The sequence below is a fragment of the Microtus oregoni genome, unplaced genomic scaffold, assembly GCF_018167655.1.
Source record: "Microtus oregoni isolate MIOR12 unplaced genomic scaffold, Mior012 000028F_ref0000031, whole genome shotgun sequence".
NCBI classification, from domain to species: Eukaryota; Metazoa; Chordata; class Mammalia; order Rodentia; family Cricetidae; genus Microtus; species Microtus oregoni.
The window spans coordinates 16,267,050-16,292,918 of record NW_024543087.1 but is presented as its reverse complement, the minus strand read 5'-3'; the positions used below and the strand labels follow the sequence as shown (position 1 = coordinate 16,292,918).

The following is a 25,869-nucleotide window of genomic DNA, read 5'->3' as shown; positions in this document are numbered from 1 at the left end:
AGATGGATTATCTGTCAAGTCCTTTTTAGCTCCAGGACACAGATATTGCCTTCCTAATTTGGTTTGTTTTAGGTGAAGAATCAGAATAACTTGTTTTCCTTAGCACTGTATTGATAGGCTGAAAGCTGGGGGCCTGCAGTTGGCCTGTGAAGCCTGGGATAGCAGACTAAGCCAGGCTGAGGACTAGAGCTGCTCCTAAACCCCAGAGAGAGGGAGGAAGGGAGAGACAAACAGAGACAGAAACAGAGATACAAAGACAGAGAGGGAGTGTATATGGATGTCCTATGGAAGAATTTTAATTTGTCCAAAGATTTGGGTTTTTCTAAAAATTATTTTAGTTTGAAATATAGCCTCTTCAATGGGTTTTTGATCCTACTGCACGCATGTACTGGCTTTGTGGGAGCCTAGGCAGTTTGGATGCTCACCTTACTAGACCTGAATGGAGGTGGGTGGTCCTTGGACTTTCCACAGGGCAGGGAACCCTGATTGCTCTTTGGACTGACAAGGGAGGGGGGACTTGATCGGGGGAGGGGGAGGGAAATGGGAGGCGGTGGCTGAGAGGAGGCAGAAATCTGAAAGAAAGGAAGAAAGAAAGAAAGAAAGAAAGGGAAAGAAATATAGCCTCTTTACATGAAATGATGGTGACTATACTAAAAATGTATTGTCTGAGCAAAGTAAAATCTTGCCATCCATGCCTAGTTTTCCAATTTAGTGCCTTTTACTTGTCTGTGAGATTCCAGAAGCAAGGGTCTATATGCATACTAGCAAAGAGGCCATACCTAGGTGGAATCATTGGTGAATTGGTAAATATTACCATCTATTAGCAACTGATAGCTTCTGGGGGAGGGAGAAGTGCTTTTCTTTAGCGGTATGATCCCAGGAAGTTTGATCACACTGCAGTGGATGGCCCCCACCTGTGGGTATGTGGGCAGCACATACGGAACTCAGTGGATTATTTACAAATACATGAAGAAGAGAAAAGAGGACCTAGGCGTGGTGGCACACAACTTTAATTCCAATCCTAGGAAAGCAGAAGCAGGTGAGTCGGGGCCAGCCTGGTCTACACAGAGAGCTGACTAAACCGACATAGAAATAACTGATCTATAAATAAATAATAAGCAAATAAATAGAAGTCATAAAGTTGGGAGGTAAGGATAGACCTGGAAAAAGGTGGAGGGGATAAATATGACCAGAATATGTTGTATGAAATTGTTGAAGCATTTTAAAATGCTTATCAGTTTGCTGCTGGGGGTGATAGTGTTGCTGTGATTTCTAGCATCTGCCCATTTCTGTGGTGTAAATGTTCCCGCTGTGGCTGGTTCAAGCACTAAAGGTGGTGTACTGAGTTGGAAGGAGACGCACATGGTTGACCCTTGAGGGTCGGTTCTTGCGATTCTGGCAAGTTCCGCAATAAGTCCTGTGTCCTCCCATTCCTGGATGATAGGTCACTAAACCCCCCGTTTTAACCCTCAACTTCCTCATCTGTGGCTTGGGGATTTTGTTTGCCTCTGAAGATTGAAGCCAGAAAGCACATGACACGGTGGTACTGTGTACTTAGTAGATAGTAGGTGCCCTTCTGTATATATATAACCTCAGGAAGGGTTATGACTGGTATCTTGTCCCCTAAACCAATGAAGGCTGAAGTCAGGTTTAGGGTCAGGGTAGAGCCAATGGATGTCTTCGAAGATCGGGTCCTTGACTCTGCCCATTCGGTCCAGATACAGGCCTGCCAGAGTGAGACTCTCTCCATTGTTAGCCCCCAGGTTCTGTAGTCAAAGGATCACAAAAGAGCCACCTGCTACGGTGTCCATGTGCCATCAGGGCCAGAGCCTCGGTGCTGGTGCGTGGGGGTCAGGCAGAGAGCAGTACTCTTCCCTCTGTGGCCTGGCCGCTGAGGCTTACAGCCTGGCCTCTGCCCAGACTCAAGGTTAGACTTTGCTCTATGGTGGGGAACAGAGATGGGGAGTCAGGCAATAGCTCAGCCCACAACAAGCTGAAGCTAATACCTCTTTCTTTTGATGTTGATTTTTTTTTCCATCACGGTCCTGACATTCAGCTTGGCAAATTGCAATTAGTGATCTGCCCGCCTCCTGCTCTGAGTTCCCATGCCAACCGACCCGGGCACACACAATGGCATGAGCCCAACCCCCTAGCACAGGCCTGAGAAGGAATGTGGGACAAGGAGCCAGAAGAGAGACCTGGCCCTAGATGACACCAGGGGATGTTATTGGCCCTGTGAAGGGTGTTGGGGGCCCTGAGAAGTTTCCTGACATTTCCCTACTCCATTGTGCTCTCTGAATCCTTGGCCTCTTACATCTCTGTGGTGGGTCCCTTATGGGCTGTCTTAGAAGAGCCTTGTCTACAGCTTGCTTAAATGGATGCAGGGCTGAGAATACAGGATGTTATGAACACCTGTTCATCTTGTCCACTCACGGAGAATATAGCATCCTTGGCTCACCTACTCTTATGTTTTTTTGTGCCATTCTAAGAGATGACCCCGAATTATCTCCACTTTCCAGAAGAGGAAACTGGGGGGGGGGGGTTAAATGATCATACGGTGGTACCAGCATACAGGCGGCCTGTTATGTAGGCTTGCAGTTCAGGGGTTCGCCAGACCTCCAGAAAGGAGTTGGATGATCTGTACTGGAGCCCTGGTTGGGCTCATGATTGATATCCAACCTTGGGTCTCTATAAGCTTCTCCGACAGGAAAGTAGGAAGACAAAGGCCTCTGAGTTGAAAGCTCTCTGTGTCTTCTGCTCAGATGAAGCCCAGGAAAGTGGGTTCCTCCACCACCTCCTGTTTACATGATGGATTGGGGATGACAGCAGGTCCCATCCCTTTCCTCAAACCTCAGCTGGCTTTCTCGGGTCTCTGACCTCCCTGGTGTCCAGAAGTCTCCATGTTCAGAACCGCTACATCAAGGACTGGTTTTTCTAGTGAACAATAGTCTCTCTGCAGGCTTCTTCCAAACTGCTGAACTCCCTCAGAGCATCCACAATGCCCTCTTCTCTCCTCCCTGGCTGCCAGTCAGTGTGAGGAAAGCCTAGGCCACCAGGCCAGACATCAAAGGGAAAAAAATCACAGGCTCACTCTGGCTCCTTGTGTATGCTCCTTCTCTGGTGAAAATTGAGTTGAGTGAGTAGCTGCCCCCGTTCCCCTGGGTGGCCAGGAATGGGCTGTTGCAGCTGCAGCTCCTGACATCTCTTTCTCTCCTGGATGCAGGATGCAGCACTGGGCCCGGCGCCTGGAGCAGGAGATTGATGGTGTAATGCGGATATTTGGAGGCGTGCAGCAGCTCCGAGAGGTAAGCTGGTGTACTTGCTTTTCATCCGGGACCTTCTTCCCAGCAGGAATGAGGAAATGAGGGAGCAATGAGGGGGTGAGGAGGAGGTGACATTGTTGAAGTCCTGGTATAGGGAGCCATAGTGGATCTCAAGTAGTGACTCAGTGAGGTCTCAGTCTGACCGTTTCCAGGAATCTGTTGGAATGGTGGCCCATTCTGATGAACCTCGTGCCTGGGAGGGTGTTGGGACTTGTCAGTTTTCAATGTGGGTGAGCTCTTCAAGGCATTTGAGGCAGTGCCTTGGGCGGGAGCCCAGGCTCTTTAGGGGCCACAGCTACAGGGTGTGCAGAAGCCGAGAGTCTCATCAGCAAGTAAATAGTATGGCCAAGCCAAGCAGGACCCAGAGAAGAGGGTGGGAGGCTGGTATTCCAGGCACTATAGTCTGTATGAAGTGGCAAGCCTACGTTAAGTGTCGGAATGAGGGATCAAGGTGCGGGAGGGGTGATTGATTAGGCGCCGGCGACCACATTTATCCTGGGAGATTATGTTAATGTTTGAAATAGTGATGTGAAGAGCTGGCCATCCGTCACCCCCAGAAGGCTGCAAAATGTGCTGCCGTCAGGCTACAGGCTTGAGCTCTCTGTGAGGAATGTGGAGGCTCTGGGAACGGAGCTCTTACAGCAGTGGGTGTGAGGCTCTAATAGGAGGGTGTCTCTTCAGTTTGGTCTGTACAGGGAGGTCCTGGCCAGAATCAAGCAGAGGAATAACGGGGCTCTCCTTCCCATCGTTGGCCCGGGGACAGCAGAGAAAACAGTTACTACTGGGAGTTGAGTCTAGGCCTAGGGTTCGGTAATTAGTGTTTCTGTCATCCCTCTTGGCCAGTGCCAGGGCTAGGAGATGTAGGCAGGGACTGTAGGATCATCCTCAGCCCCTTTTCAGGCTCAGTTAACTTGGAGTGAGTTTATTTACATTCTTATGGATGTAGGACCCGTGGCACAAATGATGTTAAGCAGAGGTGGCTAATGAGGGGGTGGCATGGTGAGGAGGGCATCCAGGTCTGAAGGTCTGAGCTGCTAGCTTGCTCAGCATTCTTCCCGAGATCGCCCAGGCCTGTAGAACTCCCTTTTCTGGTGCTGGGCTTGAACTGCAGTAGCCCCCATCCTACTCTTCCTGTGAACTCTCAATGACTCAGCTGCACTTGGAAGCCGCGAGAGCTTCCAGAGGAAGCACTATGGGAAAAGCTGTTCCGGAACGGGAGTCAATTTAGGCTCAGGAATAGCATTCTGCACTAACCAGGCTATAAGTGGGCACTGCCAAGTGCAACCGTGTAGGTTAACGGAGGAATGGTAGCCCCTGGAATCTGTAGCGCATGCTTTTCCAAGTTTTCTATGGGGCATTAGTACATCTGCGTATATCTAATGCCAGTTAAGAGCCCTCCAGGATTTCATATTTATGAGCGACTCAGAACGAACATTTATCTATGAAAATATAATGTGCGCTATATGTATGAGATGTGGATCTGTCTGGATGAGTGAGTTTCCTGGATGGTAAGGACCAGACATGGAATTTGACAGCAAACCTGTCATATGCACCTTGGGGAGACCTGGATCCCGCTGTTAGCCCTTTTTCACTGGGGGGGGGGGTTGCCTGGAAGATGAGGAGTAGGGTGGCAATGGACAAGCCAATTTTACCCTGCCCCCCTGTCCAGAAATCATTAGGATTTTCTTCATTTTCTCTCCTAGGAAATTTTCTCTCCCTTTGGGTGGCGTGTGGGTAATTCCAGGCCCTTTTACCAGTGGACAAGCTGCCACAGCTGGCTTGTGGCAGAGCTGGGGCTCTGCCTCCTGCTCTAGCCCAGCCTCTGGCTGTTTTTCTCCTCCTGGGCACACAGAGGATGCGTGCGGCTGTGGGAACCTGGGCAGGGCTGTGCTTCATATGGCAGGTGGGCAAGGAAATGCTGACCCAGTGTCCCTTGCTCTTGGCAGCCCCTCCACCGCCCCCGGCTGCCAGCTCTCGGAGGCTCTGTCCTAGTCCAGTTTTTCTCACCTGCTTCCTCAGCCTCTTCCTGCTGACAACTCTGCTACTTGCTTCTTGGCACTGACTATTTGGCTGCGATGTGTCCACGGGGGAGGGGACAGGTGTACGGGTCTAGCGGAAGGAGCTAGAATGATCTAGCCAGTGGACTCCCTACATGCTCCACTGTTCACATCTGACCCCGACCCTCACACCCTCTTCCTCCCTCCAATGCACGGGCAAGGACTGGTGTGCCCTCCTTGTGTTTGTCCTGGTGGGTCAGGATGGTTGGTGCAGAGCTGTGACCAGTGCTCTCATTGGCCCTCTCACTAATGCTGCCAACCTGCCAGCCTAGGCCCCCACTGGGGCGGCCCCTCCCCAGGCTTCTGAGCCTCTTTCATGGCTCCACTCCTTGCCTGCCCTACTCCTAGAGGCTGCCCCACCCCCAGTAGCTTGGAGCCTCAAGGGCTGGCAGCTGCAAGAGAGCAGAAACTGCAGACAGTGGCATTTGGGAGAGTTTTCCTTGCCTTGGCATTTTCCTCCTCCCGACCTTATCACAACCCCATGGGGCATGGCCGGGGGCAGACTGTGGCCCATTTATAAGTTAGAAACCATGGCAGACTGTGGCAAGGAAGCTGTGTGTGAAGACCCTGTCTCATCCCCAGGCCGGTACCTCGTCTGCTGCTAACATGTCATCTCTTCCTCTTTAGGTTAGCCAGATAGCCCTGAGCTACGCTTCCTTGGACACTATAGCCCAACCCCAGCCCTTGCCAATTTTTCCTTGTGTAGTCCATGAAAGTGTGGACCCTAAAATTCTGCCTCCTCTACAGCCCACGGGACTGAGGGAAGTCTCCTGATCCCCTTCTCTACCCTCCCCCATCAGCACCATATTGTCCCCATGCTAGGGGGAGAGTAGAGAACATATGCTTGGGCTCAGAGCTCATTTGCATAATGAGGATATCAAGATGAATAATTCATCAGTTGCTTGGGGGTGCAAGGGGAGGATGAGGAGAAGGGCAGATCCTCTCCTCTTCGAAGCCTAGGGCAGGTACATTCCCACTTCCGAATGGGTGGCAGGGTACGAAGAGAACAGCTCTGGGGACCTTGTGAAAAGCAAGGCAGGAGAGACTATCCTCAGGCGTGGGACAGTAATCGGGTATACCAGCCCTGGGATAGGTAAGATGCTCGCTTATAGGGGAGAGGACCTTCTGCTAAGAGTGGGAGGAAACTGTTGACAAGGCTGGCTGGAAGCAGGGACCTGAGATGCCGTGAGGATCACAGCCTATCTTCTGGAATCATATTGCCCATGTCAAACTCTATGGATCTCACTTGCTGGTCAGGCCGGAAATGCCTGTTGCCCTGGTTCTATCTTAAATGCCTCCTCCTTCATGACTGTCTTAGCCGACCTATGTGCCACTGGGTTTCCTCACAGACCTGCTGTGAAGGAGGGAAACCCAAGGTCCTGGTCAGTCATTTCCAACAGCCAGTCCCGGAGCTCAGACAGGCCAGCCATGAGCGGGTGTCCAGGCAATGGAACCGCACAGTCAGCACCTCCCCAAGCTATGTCCACAGAAGCAGGTTCAGAAATTCCCAGTCCCAATCTCTTCTGGGTCCCCCCAACTGACATCGTCCAGTCAAGGTGATTCGGGCCCATGGAGTCTGTGGCTCCTCAACCTTTTATGAGGACCAAAAATAGTATTTCTAAACCAGCACCACTGCCAGTCCTGTCCGTCTTTTCTTTCCCCCCGCTATTTCTCCTGCTCGTCAGCTCAGCACTCAGGAATGTGTACATAATATTTGCAGCATGCCACATCTGGAGCTGGCTATCAGCATGGACCAAAGTCCGGAAACATCTACCATTCTCTGTAGGTGCCTTTGAGAAATGTCTCTGTCCCACCACCTCCTCCCCAGCTCACCTCTGCAAACTTACACATTTGCTGAAAATGCTTCTGTTCCCGTTTGAGGAAAGTGTATGTTGGGCATCCAAGGCAAGGTTAACAGTGCCCTAAAGTGGCATGGAGCACCAGAACCATAGAGGGGCAGAAGAAGAGGCTTGGGTGAGGGGACGTGCCAGGGGTTGGAAGTGGTCCCAAAAGGACCAGGCAAAGGCAGCGGTTGTGACCCCTGGTCCACACACTGATTTGTGTGTGCCTTTGAAAGACAGGCAGCAAGCAGCTCTTTAGGGATGCAGTGCACTGAGTCTGCTAGGGGATGATGAGAGAACCCCACCAACTCCCTCCCAGATCCTTCTGGGCTTACTGCACCCCCGCCTCAGAACCGGCTTCTCTGCACTTGCTTATTACGCCGGCCCCACCCCTCCATCCAGCCGCCTCCCTCCTTTGGGGGCCCAGCGACACCCTCCTCTCCCCTGGTGCAGATGATGGTGATGCGGGGTGCCTTGTAGTGGGGGAGGTGGCAAGGGGCTCGGGTGTGAAATATGCCGCTGGGTAGGGATTGCTGTCGCTTGCCTCCCTAAAAACCCACATATATTATTCTTTAATGGAAAGTTAATTGTCTTATTATTCCCTCCATATGGTCCTCTTGCTTGGCACCCAGCGGGGATGCATGGGGCTGAGGGGGGGCTCCTGGGAGGGCGTCGGAAACGTGATGAGGCCGCCGCTTGAGCATAATTGGTTACAGAGAGGCGGGTGCAGCAGAGCCTGGCCGAGCCCTGTCTGGACCCCCTTTTTGTACCCTGTTCTCAGCCTAGCCTACTCCCTACCTTTTCCCTTTCCTTGCCTGTCTTTGAGTGACAACACACGTCCCCCACAGACAACACGACGTCTGGAGCGCGCTTTCCTGGGTGAGGTTACGCAGTGTTGGTGGGAGGTGGTTGCTGCTCTTCTGCTCTGCCCTGAGATACACACTCTCCAATGAGACTTGCTGGAGAAAATTTCCATTTTTTTGAGGAGTTTTTCTAAAAGCTGTTTTATCTATGGAAGGAACTGCTGCCTATGGGCCAGCCAGGCTAAGGTCTCCCACCTTTTCACACAGCACATCAGAGAGACATTGCAGGAAGTACAGTGGAGGGACACCTTCCCTAGGTAGTATCCATGCCTTGAGCACCAACAGCCTTAGTCGCCCTAACGCTGGCAGCTCCTGCCAGGCTGCTGCGGTTGACTGGCACTAGAGCCTTTCTCAGCCCCAACCCTCTCCTCTTACTTCCGTCTGGGGGCATGAGAGTGTTGTTTCCGAACGACTTCAGCGGGTGGAGATACAGTGATAGAAAAACCCAGAAGGGGTCTGGGCACAAACACATGCCTGCTCTTCACCCCTGGAGTCTCAGCTGAGAAAGGCTGAGGCAGAGGTCCTTGCTACATGGCTTGTGGGATTTTGGAATCTCCTCAGAAGGTGCTGCTAAGGTTTCTGGGAGTCCACAGACATAGAAGGGTCTAGAAGAATATCGATAGATGGGACCCACTACCAGATACAAGCATAGGGAGAGAGGCCTCTGGCTTCTAACTTGACAAGAGGTCACTATGGGGTGCATCCAAGGTCATCTCAAGGACATGAGGAATAGCTTGGAATAGGAACGACATGTTTGCGGTCTGTGTCTTCTGAAGACAGAATCTGCCCTGGCTCACACTGAGGTGGAGCTGGGGTCTTAGAGCTTATACCTTGGGCAGCAATTGAAAGATAATGTGGTTGGGAATGACAGGGCTGGACTTTCAGCGTTGGACCTGGGGCATGCCCTCCTGCCTGTTTGAGCTTCTACCCCCATTTGTGATATGGAGATCCAAGCAGTTCTGTCTTCATGGGAGATGTAGGAGCCTCAGGGGAGCAGAAGAAGAAAGGTGTTGGCTACAGAGGCATGCACATCAGAGCTCTTCTGCCAGGAAAAGGAGCCCTGGAAGCATGGGTGTCTCCATTCCGTATCTCCAGAACAAATTGATTGCAGTTCTAAGGGCTGGTCACAGGTTTTTTAAAAATTCAAATATCAGGGTGTCGTCTCTGCTTAGCTCAACCCAGGATTTTGAAAATTGGTTTTCTCATCCCGGCTGATCATGACATATTTTGGAGACATTTTACTAAGAAAGGCATAAAGGCCACCAAGCTTGGGCAGGGCTGGAATAAATAGCATCTATGAATCTATGATCAAATGAGGGTAGTGCTTTTCTTGGCCAGAAGTCCAGGGAGCCAAATGCAGAGACGCCATGGGGAGGAGATGGCAGAGGTTAAGGGAAGAGACCTTGGTTTATCCTCCTAGCCAGCAAGTCACATGCTTGCCCCTCAGGCCCTTTAAGAAGAGTGAAGAGTATGGCATCTTGCCTAGCATAAACTCGGGGACAGAACAAAGCCACCAGGCTCTGGACTGTTCCCCGGTATTGGCCCCAGGAATGGGCAGATTGGTGGGTCAGGCCACAGCTGGGATCGGGGGTTCTTAAGTGGAAGCTCCAGGGATTTCAGGGTCATCTGGCTGGGGGTTCCTTGCCTTAAGAAGGGGCAGTGTTGGAGGACATGAGCAAAACCTTTCCAGGCAGACAGCACTTCCCTGAAGTGAAGGCCGCTTAGGTCTGTTGTCTCAGGAATTTGGAGATGCCTATCTAATAAAGAATGCTAGTCCAATGCCTATCCATAGAGCAAGTCACCTCTCAGTGCACACGCACATGGAAAAGGTGTTCTAGTGAACACATGGACTCTCCTTTGAGATCCGCAGAGAAGCTGACTTTGTGGCAGGACAGCAAGAGCCCAGCTTCTGTGAAGACCCAGTCCTTGTGGAAGTAGCTGGGGCTCTGGTCTCCTTCTCCAGCTTCCACACCCATCTCTGAAGAGGAGTGGTGGGACTGCTGAGCCTACAGCCAGGGGCTGGTCTGACGATCCAGGGTGGGAGACGGGGGATGGGATAGAGAGCCTAGTGGGTTTCCATCTTGGGCCATGGGGGACAGCTGACCCACTCTGTATTCCTCCCCATCCCCATTCTTATCCATTGCTGAATCGGTGGCAGCCATGGGGACACTTGACTCAGATTCATGGAGCCCCAAGCGCTTGGCAGAGGCAGAGAAGTAATTGGTTTTGACAAACCACAGCCGGCCCCAGGGGCGGCAGCATAGGCAGCGTTTCCCACTACCAGGCCGAAAATGGAGGTGTCCTCTCCCCGCCTTTCCTGAGTACAGCTGTCCTCTCTGTATGGAAGAGATGCCATGTTTGGAGAAAGTGGCAGAGCCACATCCTTGGTCTTACCTCTCTCCCAGCCTTGGGCTGGTGATTCTGAAGTCTAGCCAACCTATGCCATATAGGGGAGGAGACCAAAGTAGCTAGATTCTGAGTAGACCCCAAGGCCCTGTCCTTGTCTCTCCTTGGCTGGATATCCACATGACGGACACTTAAGCTTGGGTGCCTAGCCTCAGGGTTTACAGCAGGACAAGAAACAGGCTGTGCACATCCATGGCTGTAGTATATGCTATGCATGTAGGCACCACATGGCTGTGACAACAGATGACCAGCTAGTGACTGTTCTGTGGATGGATAACCGAAGATAGACATCTAAAGATTGAGAAGGAGGCGCTGGGGCTCTGACTGTCCCACAAGGCCTTGGGTACCAGCCAGCCAGCCCCCGTGGGGGAAGTGAGGTCAGTGCTAGCTGCCCTGGGAGAGATAGGCCTGTATGGGGCTGCCGGATTGAAATCTACGTTAGGAGCCCCTGATTGCTTTCTGTGAGGAAGTAGAGGACATGGGCTGGGGAGAGGTGCTCTGGAGAAGAGCTGGCTGCACGGATACACTGGCATTTGGATGAAGCTAGGGAGTACGGGCCATTCTGGGGTGATGCAAAATCTCGGCTAAGGTGGAAGCGCTGAGTAGCGGTAGCTAGAAGCTTTGCCTAGGCATTTGGGCCTCCCTGCTGCCCTGTGCCCCTCCCTCACTAGACTTCTTCCAAATCCACTTGCTCTTCTTCCTCATTCACCTTTTCCTCCTCTGCTGATTTAAACCAAGATCACAGTTCTCCTCTTCCAGGAAGCCCTCTAGGTCAATGCCAAGGCCCTTGGTGTCTAAGACTTCCACTCCTATCAGCTTTTGCATCCTTACTGTGCACATAGGGTTCCAGGAATCTCTGGGAGGTCCAATGTTGTGATTTCATCATGTGGAATACAGAAACTGTGGCCAGAAGGCAGGATTGTGTCCAGGCCTGCCAGAATCCACCGGAATAACCAGGAAGGCCATTAGCCCTGGTGACTCACTGCGAGTCAGTGGCTTCATGCTGAGACTGATATGAAATGGTACCTGGCTGACTGGGTATGGGAGAGAAGTTAAAGTATGCATGCTGCTGTATGGGAGTGTAAGTATGCGTGTTCACACTGCAGACACACCTGTGCCCAAGCGCTGCAGGGGAGGCGTGAACAACTAAGTGTTTGTGTGCTCATGGAAGCGAGTGCTCGTGCCTGCATGTATTCCTTGTGGCAAGTGTGGCCAGGCAAAAGGGCACACATGGATCAGCGTGTGGCTCTAAGAGCTGCCTGCGGAAGTGTGTGCAGGCGTACATAGGGCAGGGTGGGACTGAAGGAGGCAGATGCCAAGAGTTCTGTCACCTAAGCAGGTGAGAACTACTTAACCGATTCATTATCCAAGCTGAGAAATCTCAGTTGTGGATGAGAAGCACACATTACACACATGCTTTCCCCGAGTCATTTGCCAATACTGTGTGCAGCTTTCCTGCCGTGGGGCAGATAGCATCAGTTGTGTGTCATGCTCAGGATGAAGTGACCACCCCGTGGAGATCGTGGACCTTGTGCAGGGCAGTTCTTGATGTCCTTAATTCAGTACAAAGGCCAGGCTGTAAAGCCACCTAGGACCTTGTCCCTATAGAGCGGTGGCTGGTCCAAGGGCATAAATTCTGTGCCTTTGGATGCGTATGGGGAGCACTTCTTTAATCTACAGGCACTGCTGGGCTCTTCTTCAGGAGTTCTCAGAGCCACACACTGATATTCTCTGCATTAATGCCTACGCTATCCTGTCCCTACAAAATGAAGTCCCTCACATTTCCCAGTAACCACAGCCCCACACTCCTTCCTATTAGCAACATCGCTGTGGTTGGATCTGCTCTGCATCTTCCATTCAGACACAGCTCCTGAGACACTGGTGAGCTCTGCACCAGACTCCTACAATCTGGGCTCAGTGCTAACTCCAGCCCTCACTCCTCAAAGACCCCCCCCCCCCCCCAGCCCCACCTCGGCACTCTGCGGCATCATTGCGCAGTCAGACTGGGTAGATGGGTCAAGAGGCAACACTTGCCTCCTGATCAGGTGTTGACGGAAGAGCTTTCATTATGCTCCATCTATAGGCGTGGAATAAATCGGTGTGCAGTGAATTTATTCTTTTTAAAGAGGGACTTTACCACTGGGGAAAACTTTTAAAAGGAACATTTATATAAAAAGCAATTACCATGCCAGTAATTTTTATGTATTCTCCCCCTTCTTTCGTTGCCTTTGTGTTTGAACGTGACCGCCTCCTGGGCAGCTGCAGCCTGGCTTCATGGCAGCCTAGCTAAAGCTTCCTGCTTGTAGGAGCGGCCTCTTCTAGGATCAATGTGCAAGGCCTGGGCCCAGCAGGGGTGTGGACTCCAGGAGCGTGGCTGGGTGGATTTGTGTTCCAAACTTGAGTACTTTGGAAATTTCCTCCAGTGTGTAGCTTTGTTCTGAGGTTGCTCCAGAACATGTCTCAGGTCAGGGACGTCCTTTCCAGACTCTTATTGGCAGCTGCTGAGCACTTAAAGGCCCTGCTTCGCAGCAGCTTTACAGGCCAACTCCAGGAGGAAGGAGGTAGCCGTGTAGGAGCGGGAAGGAGCGGGTATTTCCCCTCCCTAGGAGCCACTAAGGGAGCCACTAACGGGCACCCTGCTTCCCCAGCCATTGTTGTGCTCGCATTCCATGCATTATGTAAATTGTCTCCATTGCTGAGTGGTGGAGGAACCACTCAGTGAGAAGGAGGCAGCGAGGTCTGGAGCCTGCTTAGGGGGCGGACAGGAAACTGGGTCTTGAAAACTCACTGCTTTGCATCACAGATGGTCTGGCAGCTTCTATTTCTGGTTGGGGCCCCTGGGAGCCTGCACAACGTTTACACCTCCGACCACAACTTGTTGGGGGACAGATGGGGAGTTCCCAGGAAGTTGAATGAGCTGCCTCATTAGATGAGACCTCCCACCTCAGATTGGCTTCTGCTCCCCGACATCGGCAGGGCCTCTATAGACACCCTGTGGTGGAGCCACGGAAGGTCCAGGGCTGGGAAGATGGCTCGGTGGGTAAAGACGAACATGAAGAGCCGAGTTTGAATTCTCGGAGCCCACACAAAGCCTGGTACAGTAGTGTAGGTGTGTGATCTCAGTGAGAGTGAATGCAGGAGCAGGAGAATCCTGGGGAGACCACGGGCCAATTAGCCTGGCATGCCCATCAGTAAAGAACAAGAGACTATGGCTTGGACAAGATGTGAGGTGAGAACCGACGCCTGGGCTTGCCCTCTTACTCCCACACATATGTCATGGCATACAAGCACTTGCACTCCCTTACACGAATGAACACACACACAGATACACATCACAATCAATTAATTTTTTGAAAGATCCTATCTGGCCAAGGAGATGACTCAGGGGCACTCACCAGTGAACATGTGGTGTGAAAGGGTTACTGTTTGGGGCAATGTCAACATTCTGGGGCACCAGCCCTTGTGGGGGGGCTGTGGTGCTACCAAAGCATCTGAGGGCACAGAAGTCCCCAGGCCTTATAAAGGCTAGGACAGTGATGAGGCTCTTGGAGGAGTCACGAGTCCTGTCTGTCATCTCGCCTTTGACAAACATGGTTTGTTGGGAGAACTGAGCCCACCCAGAGGGCTTGGGTCCAGCATGTCACTGTCTGAAGAACTCAGTGCTCTGAGTTTTTCCAAACCACTCATCTGAGCCTGCACTTGACTTGAGGCGTAACAGTACATACTGGTCCTCCTATCCCAGGATCTGGGCTCCACTCTATCCCTTGAGCAGGAGGCTATGGAGTTGAGGCACCCCTGTACATTTGTGCATGTTGTGCATTCCCTATACATCATGGAATTTTGTATTCCACGAAGGCTGTGAGTTAACAAATGACAGCCCTACGCAGTCCCACACACCAGACAGCCGCTCTCATTCCCAAGCCCCTCCCAGGCAGGCTTGCCTATCCGTCCAGATGAGAGAGGCCCCTGGACTTTGGTATGAGCTCCAACAATTGTGAAAGACCCGGAGTGTCTCCAGCCTTCCTCGGCACTGTCCCTCAGCCCCCTGGCATGGGTGGCTTTATCTGTCAGATCACTCCAGTGGTTTCTACCCCTTTCTGAGTCTCACTTTGAAAAAATGTAAGGAAGGGACCTCAGAACAGAGGTCACAAACACCAAATTGGTCTCTTGGTCACCTGTACCTGTGAGCAGAGAATTAAAACCTTGAGTTGCCTTCACTTTCAGACCGAGTAAAATGGTAGGCTCTACCGCTTCGTCGTCCATGTCCTGCGGCTAGAGCCGGGGTCAAACAGTCTCCAGTCTGATACCTCTGCCTCTGCTGTTTGTCCTTCTTCCTTCCTTTGCTTCTCTGCCTTCTCAACCTCCCTTACATTTCTGGATGGATTTCAAAATTCAGGGTTTTTAAGTCTGCATTACAAGGCACCTGGTGTAAAGTAACAGTTACACCAGCAAGCTGTGTAAGCGGAGGAGCCCCCTCTGCATTCCCAACTCCCCAGAGGCTGGTACTTCTCTTCTCCGAGCTCCGTATCTCAGAATGACATACTTATGTCGCCTCTGCATGGTTGTTCAGGTTTAGGCATTATCCACAGGCGCCCCGCTGTGAGAGATGAGAACAGGCCTCCCACGGCAGGCAGTCCTGGCCCTGCTCCTCCAGTGCCATCCTGTTGTGATGCAGTTAGATTCGAACTCACTGCTGACCTTGTCCTGACCTGACAAGTGCTGTTGAAGACCGCACATCATAGCACACACAATTCTTGAACTCGTTTCCTAAAGGTGACAACTGTCAGGGTTTTGTTTGTTAATTTATTTGCTGAGTGTCCTGTGACCTGTACTGCTTCTGCCTCAGACTTGCGCCTGCCATTTTACCTGACCCTCCTCATTCAGGCTGACACTTCCAGGTTCTATTCATTGCAGCTTGCTCCGGTGAAGACTGGCTGTTCCCGGGCTTGGGCGTCGTCCCTGGGACTGTCTCCACCTCTCTGGGACATGTCCCCTCTTTCCTGGGTCCTGTAGCTGCTTCTTTCTTGGTATCTTGATTTTTTTTTCCTTTGTCTGACACAGAATGTTTTCATTTGCCTTCCTGAGAAGTCTTCATGGAAACCTGGCTCTTGGCTTGCTGGTCTCAGCCTTCCTGCCCCTGCACACATCACAGGAACAGAGGTGGGCTGGAGTCCACTGGAAACCACCTACCGCCCATGTTTTAAAGCGGTTCCTTCCATTCTCCTGACACAGACAGTTTCAAAGCAGCCAGAGTCCTGAGCCATTGGCTGTGACCTGTTTTGTTTTGTTTTGTTTTTTTAACCAGAAACATAAAATTTTCCCTCTCTGCCCAGTGTTTTAACGATTCCACACTTACTCTAACAGTATTTACTTCTATTTCAGCCCGCAGTGGACCCTGCCACTCCATGCTCAGGGCCTTCACTTCGGAAAGTTTCTTCAATGCTTTCTTTTTCTGCTTTCTCTCGTTCCTTTTCTTTATCCTTTTATTATTTTGTTTTTGAGAACTCTCAACTTCGATACCTCTCCCTCCCCTCCTTTTCTCCCCCCACTTCCTATTCCTCCTCCTCTCTGGTTTTCCATGTCTGTACTTTTGTCTGGCGATTTCTCGGTTTTATATTCTAATCTTTCTATCAAGTCTTACATTTTACCACCATCTTTTAAGTTTCTAAGATGTCTTTTTGCACCTTTTTAAAAATAACATCTTGTTCTTGTTTCATTGTTGCCACGGTGTCTGCTAACTCTCAGTAGTGTCCCTTTTTAGAAAACCTTTTTATTTTGGAAAAAAAAAAAGAACACACAGAGAAGTTGAAGAGATCGTACAAAAATGTCCCGATCCCTTACCCGGTTTCTTCTAGGTGCCTTGCAGAACCGTAGTACACGTGTCAACTGAGAAACCAGTGTAGCACTGCTCTCCAGAGTGGAGATGCAACGCAAAGTTTTACTACATTTTGCACCCATGTCCTCTTTCCCTTCCAGGACCACATTTAAGATAGTCCATTATATTTAGCCGCCATATTTCTTTAATCTCCTCTAGTCTGTGGTGGATTGTATCTTCGTTTGTCCTTCCTTATCTTTTTTTTTTTTTAGTTTTATATATTTTTATTTCATGTGCTTTGGTGTTTTGCCTGCATGTATGTCTGTGTGAAGGTGTCAGATCCCTGGGAACTGGAGTTACAGACAGTTGTGAGCTGCCATGTAAGTGCTGGGAACTGAACCTAGGTCCTCTGGAAGAGCAGCCAGTGCTCTTAATCACTGAGCCATCTCCTCAGCTCATCCTTCCTTAACACTTAAAATTATGTGCATGGGGATTCATGCACATGTATGTATATGGTCTACGTGTGTCCCAGGTGCCTGTGGAAGCCAGAGGAGGGCATGGGATCCCCGAGAACAGGAGTTATAAATGGTTGTGAGCCACCATATGGGTGCTGGGAACTAAATCCAAGTCCTCTGGAAGAGTGGTGAGTACTCTTAACTGCTGTGCTAGCTGTCTAGCCCCTGTCTTAACGTGTTTAAAAGTACTAGTCAAGGGGCTGGAGAGATGTCTCAGTGGTTAACAGCACTGGCTGCTCTTCCAGAGGACCCAGGCTCAATTCCCAGCACTTACATGGCAGCTCACACCTGTCTGTAATTACAGTTCTGGGGGACCAACACCCAAGGCAGAACACCTATACACATGAAACTGAAAAATAATTTTTTAAAAAAGTACCAGCCAAAGTTAGGTGTGGTGGCTCACACCTGCAGTCCCAGTAGTTGACAGGCTGAGGCAGAAGGATGGAGAGTTGGAGGCCAACTTAGGCTACATAGCAAAACCCATCATTGAGTTATAACTTAATAATATCATTATCATTTATGAAAAACATAAAACAAAAAAGTATTTCTCAGTTGTTTTGTCTAGTGCCCCTCCCCGTAATTTTTCCCCCTGAAGATTCCTCGTGATTAGACTGAGGGTTTACACCTTTAAAGAAGGACATAGATGTATGTCCATTTCAGTGTGTTGTATTAGGGCTACATGATGTCAGTATGTCTTGGTCTTGGTCACTTGGCTAAGGGGCTATCTGCTTGCTTCCTCCATAGTAAACTTGCTGTTTTCTCCATTTATAATTTTAAAAACCTTTCTTGGAGGAGACACTTTGAGGCTGTGCACACATCCCATTTCTCTCAAACTTCTGACTGTCAGCTTTAGCATCCTATTGCTGGAGCTTGCCTGCAGCGATTATTACTGGAATGTTCAAATGGTGCTTTTCTATTTCTCTCATTCCTTCTGCATGTATTAACTGGAATTCTTCTGTAAGGAAGAGCTGTCTTTTTTCCTCTGTTTATTTTTTCAGTTATTTATTTCAGGGTGGACTCACGGATGCTCTTTGTAGTCTATAGATATAATTCAGTAGTATTGTTATCAGTTCTGTTGTGCAGACTGCTCCAGCTCTGGAGCAGGTCACCTCCTGCACTCTTTGGGCATGCCCTCAGTCTTGCATGAGCCCTTATTTTAATTTCTGTCATCACGAGATGCTCAGACACATCTCGTATTTTTCCTGTCCCACTCTCGGACTCTGAACTACTCCTAGGAATGCTAGCTCCATTCATTGGAGAATATTTAGACATCAAGATCTGGGTGCTGTGAGTGCTTGCTGCTACTGCGTTATTATTGCCTCTAGGCCCTAGGAGTAGGAAATGTGTATGTGGGGGGTGTGTACGCTCACCCAGGTAAGCACAACATCTATAATTACACCTGTATCTGTCCTTAATATGTTTTCAAATTGTGAAACCACAATGGGCAGGCTCCAGTACAGCAACCCAGAGGTTCATTCAATTCTTCTTCCTTTCCTTCTAGAGACTTCTTTCTTCAACAGCAAGAACCCAGTTCTCATTATATGTAAAAGACACACTGGTTCGTCTAGCCCCAGTGTTTATAGCACAGATTACATTTTCTCCCTGTGCCAGTTGGTCTCTGGTTCTGAGGTGCGTGTTCCCCTCCCTGCCCATGTTGGTATTTCCCTTGCTCTGTACATCTTTAAACAGACACAGAAGAGCGTGTGATAGGACTACGGACTAAGGCACTGACCCAACTCTGGAGATCCCAAGTCGGTGTGCCACCAAATAGTGTGTGTAGAAGCTCCAGGTGTGGTCAAGGGACATGCAGATTATGATGTTCACTGTGTAAGATCCGGTCAGATTGTCTTCCTGGGCTGCAGGTCCCCCCAAGAGAAGAGTCTTTCAATATCCCATTTGAGCCTTGGGATTCCCAAATATTGGCACTTCCCCCACTATTGGCAGAAGTGAGATTTCTGAGATCCAAGGAGTTAGAGAGAACAAAGAGAGGCAAAGGGCACTACCAACCTCAGAGGGACAATTAGACAACTTGGTTCTCCCCCTGCCTATGGTACGGCACCCCTCAATCTGAGTCTCAGGTCTTCTACTTGCAGGGAAGGCCCTGGCAGGCTTAGTACATGCATTCAGTGGTTGTAGGAGGACTTTGCGGAAGGAGAATGTCCTGCCTTGATGACAGGGCATCAGCTGTTCTGGGAAGTCCCAGTGCCCAACACTTTGTAACTGTGATCTAGTAAATAAGACCCCCGTGGCCAGGAGGCCTTTCCCCCATGGGGATGTTCCCAAAGCCTCAGCTGGTTCTGAGTCATCCAGAACAGGTTTTCTTTTCACTGCTGCCCCAGGTCTCTGAGCTCCACCCAGGACCGTGCCCTTATCTTAACAGTTCTGTCCTCCTGGGAGCCTTCTCCAGTTACCAACTCCAGCTATTGAAACTGAGCTCACCTGAAGGCTGAAGAAGTGAGGCTGGGTAGGGTCTTAAGGGAGATCAGACGAATAAATTACCCAAATCATATGACACAGATCTCAGCATCCTCATCTCTAAAAGGGAGGGTTGTCTCAGCCCTGAACCATGCTGAGATGGTGAAGGAAGTGGAGTTACTGCAGCTAACAGAACCAAGCTTCAAGCATGTAGAAGTAGCGACAGAGGAGCATGGTGCTACAGAGGCAGGAGCTGGAGGTCGGGCAAGACCCAGAATATAGGTAAATTGGAGCACCCAGGACCCAAGGGCAACTGGGAGTGAGGTTGAGGGTTCCAGGGGCTGGTGGGAGACATTCCTCACTCTTGTAGATAGACCTGGGCAGACTAGGTGAGCCACAGGCCGTTCTTGAAAAGCTCAAAGCTAAGATAATGGAATGGCTTTTTGCAGGCAACTGCTGGTTACAGGGAAAGATACTCAGAAGGAAAAGAGACTTCACTTCCAATTTCTGTGATGGCATTTCCAGAGGCTAGGCTGGCTGGACCACCTGCCAGAGTCTACTTTATTGCTTTTTGTACTTGCTTCATTCAGTAAAGGATGGAAGAGGGGACAGAAGGCATTCAAGAACTCTAAAGAGGCAGTGGTGGTTTGTTTATTTGTTTGTTGAGGGCGTGTGTTTGTGTGTGTGTGTGTCACTAGTGATGGAGCCCGGAGCCTCATCTGTGCTAGATAAGTACTCTACCACTAAGTGACCTCCCCAGCTCAACACTGGTATTCTAGGGGAGGCCAGGGCTGGAATGAGAGGCCAGGCTCTACTCTGACCTCTTCAGGGAAGACTTGGGTATCTGGGCTTTCCCTTCCTGTTTTTGGTTTTTTTTCTGCAAAATTGGGTGGTGGTACAGAACCCACTGCCACGCCCTGAGCTCCTGGTCTAGAGTGGTTAGCCATGGAAGAAGGGCAGATGGACAAAGTCAAAATAGGTGGGACTGAATGAGGTGGGGCAGATGAGGGCTCCTGATGAGTCCTGAGCAGGCATGACATTGGGGAACTGAGGTCAAGAGAGGGCCACGACAGGCTCTCGGTCATACAGCAAGCAGGGGCCAGAACACGAGATGTAAATTTCATCCCGGGTCAGTGGGTGAAAATGATGACGTCGATCTGTTGTGCTGGTTGCAGTAGGTAAGACACACCTGTGTGACAGATGCACTCAGCCGTGAAGGGAGCTGGCCCCATCGGGTGAGCCTCTCCCCTCCCCCACCCAATAAGCCCTCGTCTTTTCTTGCCCTTTATTTTGTGGGAACCAGCCATGGAGACTGGTTCGGGGCGCTAATTCAAAGCCACCAGCCTCCTTCCTGCTGAGCCCTTCCCCATGGCACGTGGCCCTCTCTAGTGAGTATACCTCTCTGTGCCTCAGTTTCTCCACCTAGAAAGCGGGGTTAACACTACATGTCCTGGTCCTTTCCTGGGGTGTCTCCAAATTTAAGCCACACATAACATGCTGGGCCGGTGACAAGAAGAGGTACTGGATGGTGTCTGATCGACATCCTCCATGGTTGTGGCGGTGGGAGGGTGAATGGCCGTTGAAACCCTGCCCTCCTGGAATCTGTCAAAGGTTGACAATGCTTGGCACTGGGGACAGGCTGGGATGGATGGAGCAGAGCATGCAGAGGAGTGGGCATGCAGGCCCGAGTGTCTGTTTTGCTGATTGCTCCTTTTGCTTTCAAGGAGATTAAACTATTTTTAGTCCGTGCCTACTGCTGGTGAGACGCCGGAGGAAGCCTTTCCATCGCCGAGATTTTCTGGAAGCTGCCAAGTGTGGTCTTCAGCTCAATTCTGGGAGCCTCCCAGAGCAGGCGGGAGGAGTGTCTCTCCATCTGGGGGCTTTGGGGACAGGCTAAGATCTTCCCTGAGGTCCTTGCTACGTTGGCCTCCTCAAACCGTGCTGCCTCGGCCTGCACAAAGCAGTAATCTGATGCGCCCAATGTTTGTAACGCTGTGTTTAAAAAAAGTAATTTATTTTCTAATTATTCCTTGTCTTGCATAACCGTGCATTGCCAAAGTGTCGCTATTTAAAATATTTATCTCTCCACGCCGCAGGAGCAGCGCTGGAGCGTGGAGGGGGAAGAAATAAAAGTCCGCGTGCCAGTCGCAGGCATATTACTTTGACTCGTCCTGGCGGCTTTGACGTCTCCCTGTAAATACATTTATTTTTCATTAGGACGTTTCTGAGCTTGTGGCCCCCGGAGAGCGGAGTGATTACGCTGCTCATCCACGAGAGATGTAATAGAGGGTGCTCGCAGAACGGGTTCCGCCTAGAGAATCCTGTGCCTGTCTGTGTTGGAAGGGCTTGGGTTGGGGCAGACAGTATCCAGTCCTGAACTTTGTGTGTGCACTACAAACATGTGGCCAGGGACTTTGAACTTTGATTTAATGGGGAAACTGAGGCCCAAAGAGGGTCTGCTTTGGAGTGGAATCAACTTCATCTGTAAAACAAGCAGCAGGTCATTGGCCTGTCCTAGCCCTGGCGCCAAAGCCTGTCTTTACGACTGGAAAGGCTTCCTGGTCAGCGTCAGGGAGGTCCTGGGTAGCTTCAAAGGCAGCACATGCAGAGCTCAAGCAGAGGGCCCGAGGGTCCTGTTGGCAGGCTTCCACATGCAGGTCTGCCAACTCTTTCCCCGTTATCTGTCTGTGGCTGCAGATTTGAGCGTCGGTGGAAAGGCTGGTCCAAGGGTTCCGAAAGCATCCGTCTTCCCACTGGAGCCCACTGCTAGTGGAAGCTGGACCTGGCTCCTCCCTCACTAACAGGCTATTTTCCAATCAGAAAAAAGAAAAGTCTTTTTTTTTCTTAGCTCACTGAGTCTAAGAGAGAGTTTTATGTTGAATTTTAAAATACCTTATTTTTTCCAGTCTCTAAACTGCTAATCTCCCAGGCTAAGGGATTCTGGGACAAAGGCGAGGCCTGGAAGTGGAAATCTGTAAAATTAGCTTCAGCGGTATTAGTGTTTGCAGTTGAAGATTGAAAAATTGCTTTCCCAGGGCCTGATTGGAGGCTCCAGGCTCCTCAGGGAAGAGGCAGGGACTCTGATCTTGGGAGGCTGCTGTGGGGCTGGGAGCTAGGCTGCCTGTGCCGGCCTAGGGAGTGTCTTCTCCCAGGTTGCCCCCAGCAGCTAACAGCTTTTCTAGCTCTCCGTTCACAGCAGGTGCCAAGTTCATGCTCCAGAGTCCAGCTGGGCCCCTTCCTCATCTTTCCTTGAGACCTCCTGAACACAGTTCCTTCCAGCCCCCCCACCCTAGTTCTCAAACCCACGAGGGTGGGAGGAAGGTTCCACAGCCAGGCAGAGGGGCCAGCTCTGATGCACGTGGGTGCGCCCGTATGGCCCATCAGGCCTCTTGTGTGTTTGATTGCCTCTGATTGGCTGCAGCTGAATTCAGCAAAAGCTATTATTTGCCCTTGATGAGCCAATCAGATGGCCTCATTGGCCATTCAGAGCAGGCACCGGAACCTGGGGGTGGGAGGAGGGAATAGGACTCAGTAAAGGGGGAGGCTATGAAACAGATGCAGGACCCAAGCCTGGTCTGTGTCCACCACGACCTTCACACAGGTCACACCCTCTTTCTCTGACTCATCACCCCAAACCAGGGCTCCTTACCCACAGCTACCTTCCCTGTTACCTGTCAGCCTTTGTCCCACAATTCCTCTTTCTGCAGAACCTTTCCACGTGCCTCTTCTTGTCTAAACCCATGACTTGCTCCTTGAAACCCATCCCCAAGAGGACCTAACTTTTCTAAGGTGCCACAGCTCCATGCCAGCACTCTGGCCTGCTCCACCAGCAATGACAGGAACCATGGAGCTAACATCAGAAAGCTACAGAGAAGCCTGGCGGTTCCGGCCTATAATCCCAATTACTTAGGAAGCTGAGACAAGATAGTCACAAATTCAAGACCAGCCTGGGAAACTAGTGAGACTGAGTCTTATAAAGAGAGGAGCCAAGTGGGGTGGCACACACCTTTAGTCCCAGCACCAAAGAGGCAGACATAGGTGGATCCCTGAGTTCAAACCAGCCTAGTCTACAGATTGAATTCCAGGACAGCTAGGACTACACAGAGAAACCCTGTCTCAGGGGAGAAAAAAAAAAAAAGTAAAGAGAGGGCTAAGGCAATATAGCTCAGTGGTAGATTCTTTTTTTTTTTGTATTTTTTTTTAATTTTATTGATTTTTATTGAGTTCTACATTTTTCTCTGCTCCCCTCCCTGTCTCTCCCCTCCCCTTCAACCCTCTCCCATGGTCCCCATGCTCCCAATTTACTCATTATATCTTGTCTTTTTATACTTCCCATGTGTATTAGATACATGTATGTCTCTCTTAGGGTCCTCATTGTTGTCTAGGTTCTCTGGGATTGTGAATTGTGGGTTGGTTTTTTCTTTGCTTTATGTTTTAAGACAGTGGTAGAATCTTCGTCTAGCGTGCGCAAGGCCATAGGTGTCTTCGGCATAGAAGGAAGCAGACTGTTGTTATTGTCACCATCAGAATTTTTTCTTTGACCTTGGGCAAGTGACATACATTCTTAGTTTTGTTTTCCTTGCCTGCAAAAGGGCCTAATAATCGAACCTCTCTGAACAGAGTGTGACCTTAGTTTGGGGCTGCAAGATGTGAGACCCAGAACTAGGGTAGGGGTGTAGCTGTCCTACAGCCCCCATGATTGGCCTTCTTGAGCCTCTGTAAACTGGCTGAGAGTTTGGCAGACAGACTGGGCAGTCCAGTGACTCTGCCCTGTTCAGTTGATGTCTGAATGTCAAGATACCAAAGCAGGTACATGCTATAGACTCTGTGTGTGTGTGTGTGTGTGTGTGTGTGTGTGTGTGTGTGTGTGTGTGTATGCAGACAGACACATGTATATGTTGCTAAGGTTAAGAGGACCTGATGGGATAGACAGACTATTAGGGGGGTTAGCAAAGGCTCCGGAGGAAGATAGGGCAGAGAGAAGAGCATTTCCGGTGAAGCACGGACAAAGGCCTGATAGGATGAGAGGGAGAGCTTGGTGCTGGGGTGCAGTGATGTGTAGAGAGGGTCAGAGTGAGAGAGCAGAGCCTTTGTCTTGGAGATGCACTCTTAGGCATGAACACAAGAGACCTTTCAGCAAGTCCATCATGGGAAATCAGCTTTTAGTGGAATGGGGGGGGGGTCTCTTCTATAGGCCCAGAGTTAATGGGACCCCAAGGTTCCCAAGTGAATAGACCCAGATGCCCCATTCCATGACTCAGGACTCAAGTCAGGGTCCTGGATGTTGTGTAACCAGCCTGCTGGGATTGTGATGCACCCCCATCCATCCGGGGTCCTTGATGCTTATAATTAAGCCCTGTGCCTGACCCTCAGCTTCTCTGCCTCTGGCTGCAAGAGATGAGAGAGTCTTTTTATATCCAGCCGAAGGGGCTTCTGAGTTACACATTTCACCTTAAATTTGTGATTCATCGCACTCCATCTTTGATTGTCTCTCCAAAGTGCTGATAGCCCCCAGCAACAGCCGTCCCATTCCACACTCCTTATAATCACAGCTCCCTGGGACTCTCATGCCTGAAATATCGCACCCGTTTGTGAGTGTTCCACCTCAGTTCGTGATGAGGGGACATCTGATCAGCTGTGCCTGTCACATGCCAGAGTAGTTAGTACCCTACCTACCTCCACAGTGAAGTTCTCTTTGGTGCCCACCATAGAATCTGCTTTCTTGAACCTTTCCTGCTACCAGCTATGATGGGCTAGTTCCCTGGCGCCAGGTGGAGCTGGCATGCAGGGTTTACAGGACCACATATGGGTGGCAGACAAAGCAGAATTGATTGGGTCTCTGAAGAAGTTTGCCTGTGATGCACTCTTGACCGAAGTCTGAGTTGGTTCTACCTAGTATGGACTAGCCCCTCAGAGATGTCCGCAGCTGAGGATGGGGGACCAAGCCTCTCCTATGTTACCCTGAGCACAAGAGAGCTGCTCCCTATACTCGGGCATGGCCTAGGGAAGGACTCAAAGGCAAGTGATCAGCAGCCATGCTCCTGGCACATGTGGGGAGAGTCAGGGACGAGAACTTGACTGTAACTCCTGCCCAGGTTCTGAATGGTCTCTTTCCAGCCCTGAGGCCTCAGGTGAGCCCCAAGGACCCTCTCAGCCAGTGTCATACGTCTCAACAGGGCACTGCCACACCTCCAGTTAGGATCCAGAGGGATCTGAGAGGGGCACTGAGCTTGTTGTGAGCTCTGGGCTGGACACACATGGGTCAGGGCCAAGCTTCATTGTCTGACCAGCTGGGAGTCTCACTGTACAGGCAAACCAAGGCCAAGGGCAGCGTGGGTCTGAGGAAATGGGAGCCATGGGTCAAGTCTGCCCTGCCAATGAAGCCCCACTGAAGCTGTCTGAGCACCTGGCTTAGTGACCCAGGCCTGTAATCCCCAAAACTGGGAGGCAGAGGCAGAATGGTGAGTTCCAGGCCAGCCTGAGCTACAAAGACCCTGATGCAAAGAATAAAACGTTTTCTGAGTGTTTCAGGGAAGGAGTCGGGGAAGGAAATAGTGTTCTGTAGGGGCAAGCTGGGCAGGGGTCTATTCAGCCTGCCTCAGTGGGTTAATTAATTAATGACAGATGGGCAGAC

At 50.6% G+C, this 25,869-nt stretch overlaps 1 protein-coding gene across 8 annotated transcripts in view; it reads left to right on the top strand.

The window, feature by feature from the left end:
* Positions 1-25,869, top strand: part of Cacna2d2 (calcium voltage-gated channel auxiliary subunit alpha2delta 2) — a 130,593-nt gene that overhangs the window by 22,263 nt on the left and 82,461 nt on the right. For all 8 annotated transcript variants that reach the window (XM_041677088.1, XM_041677086.1, XM_041677087.1 and 5 more), the window contains exon 2: positions 3,224-3,305. In XM_041677088.1, coding sequence (XP_041533022.1) covers positions 3,224-3,305 — 82 coding nt within the window. The remainder of the gene's footprint in view (positions 1-3,223; positions 3,306-25,869) is intronic.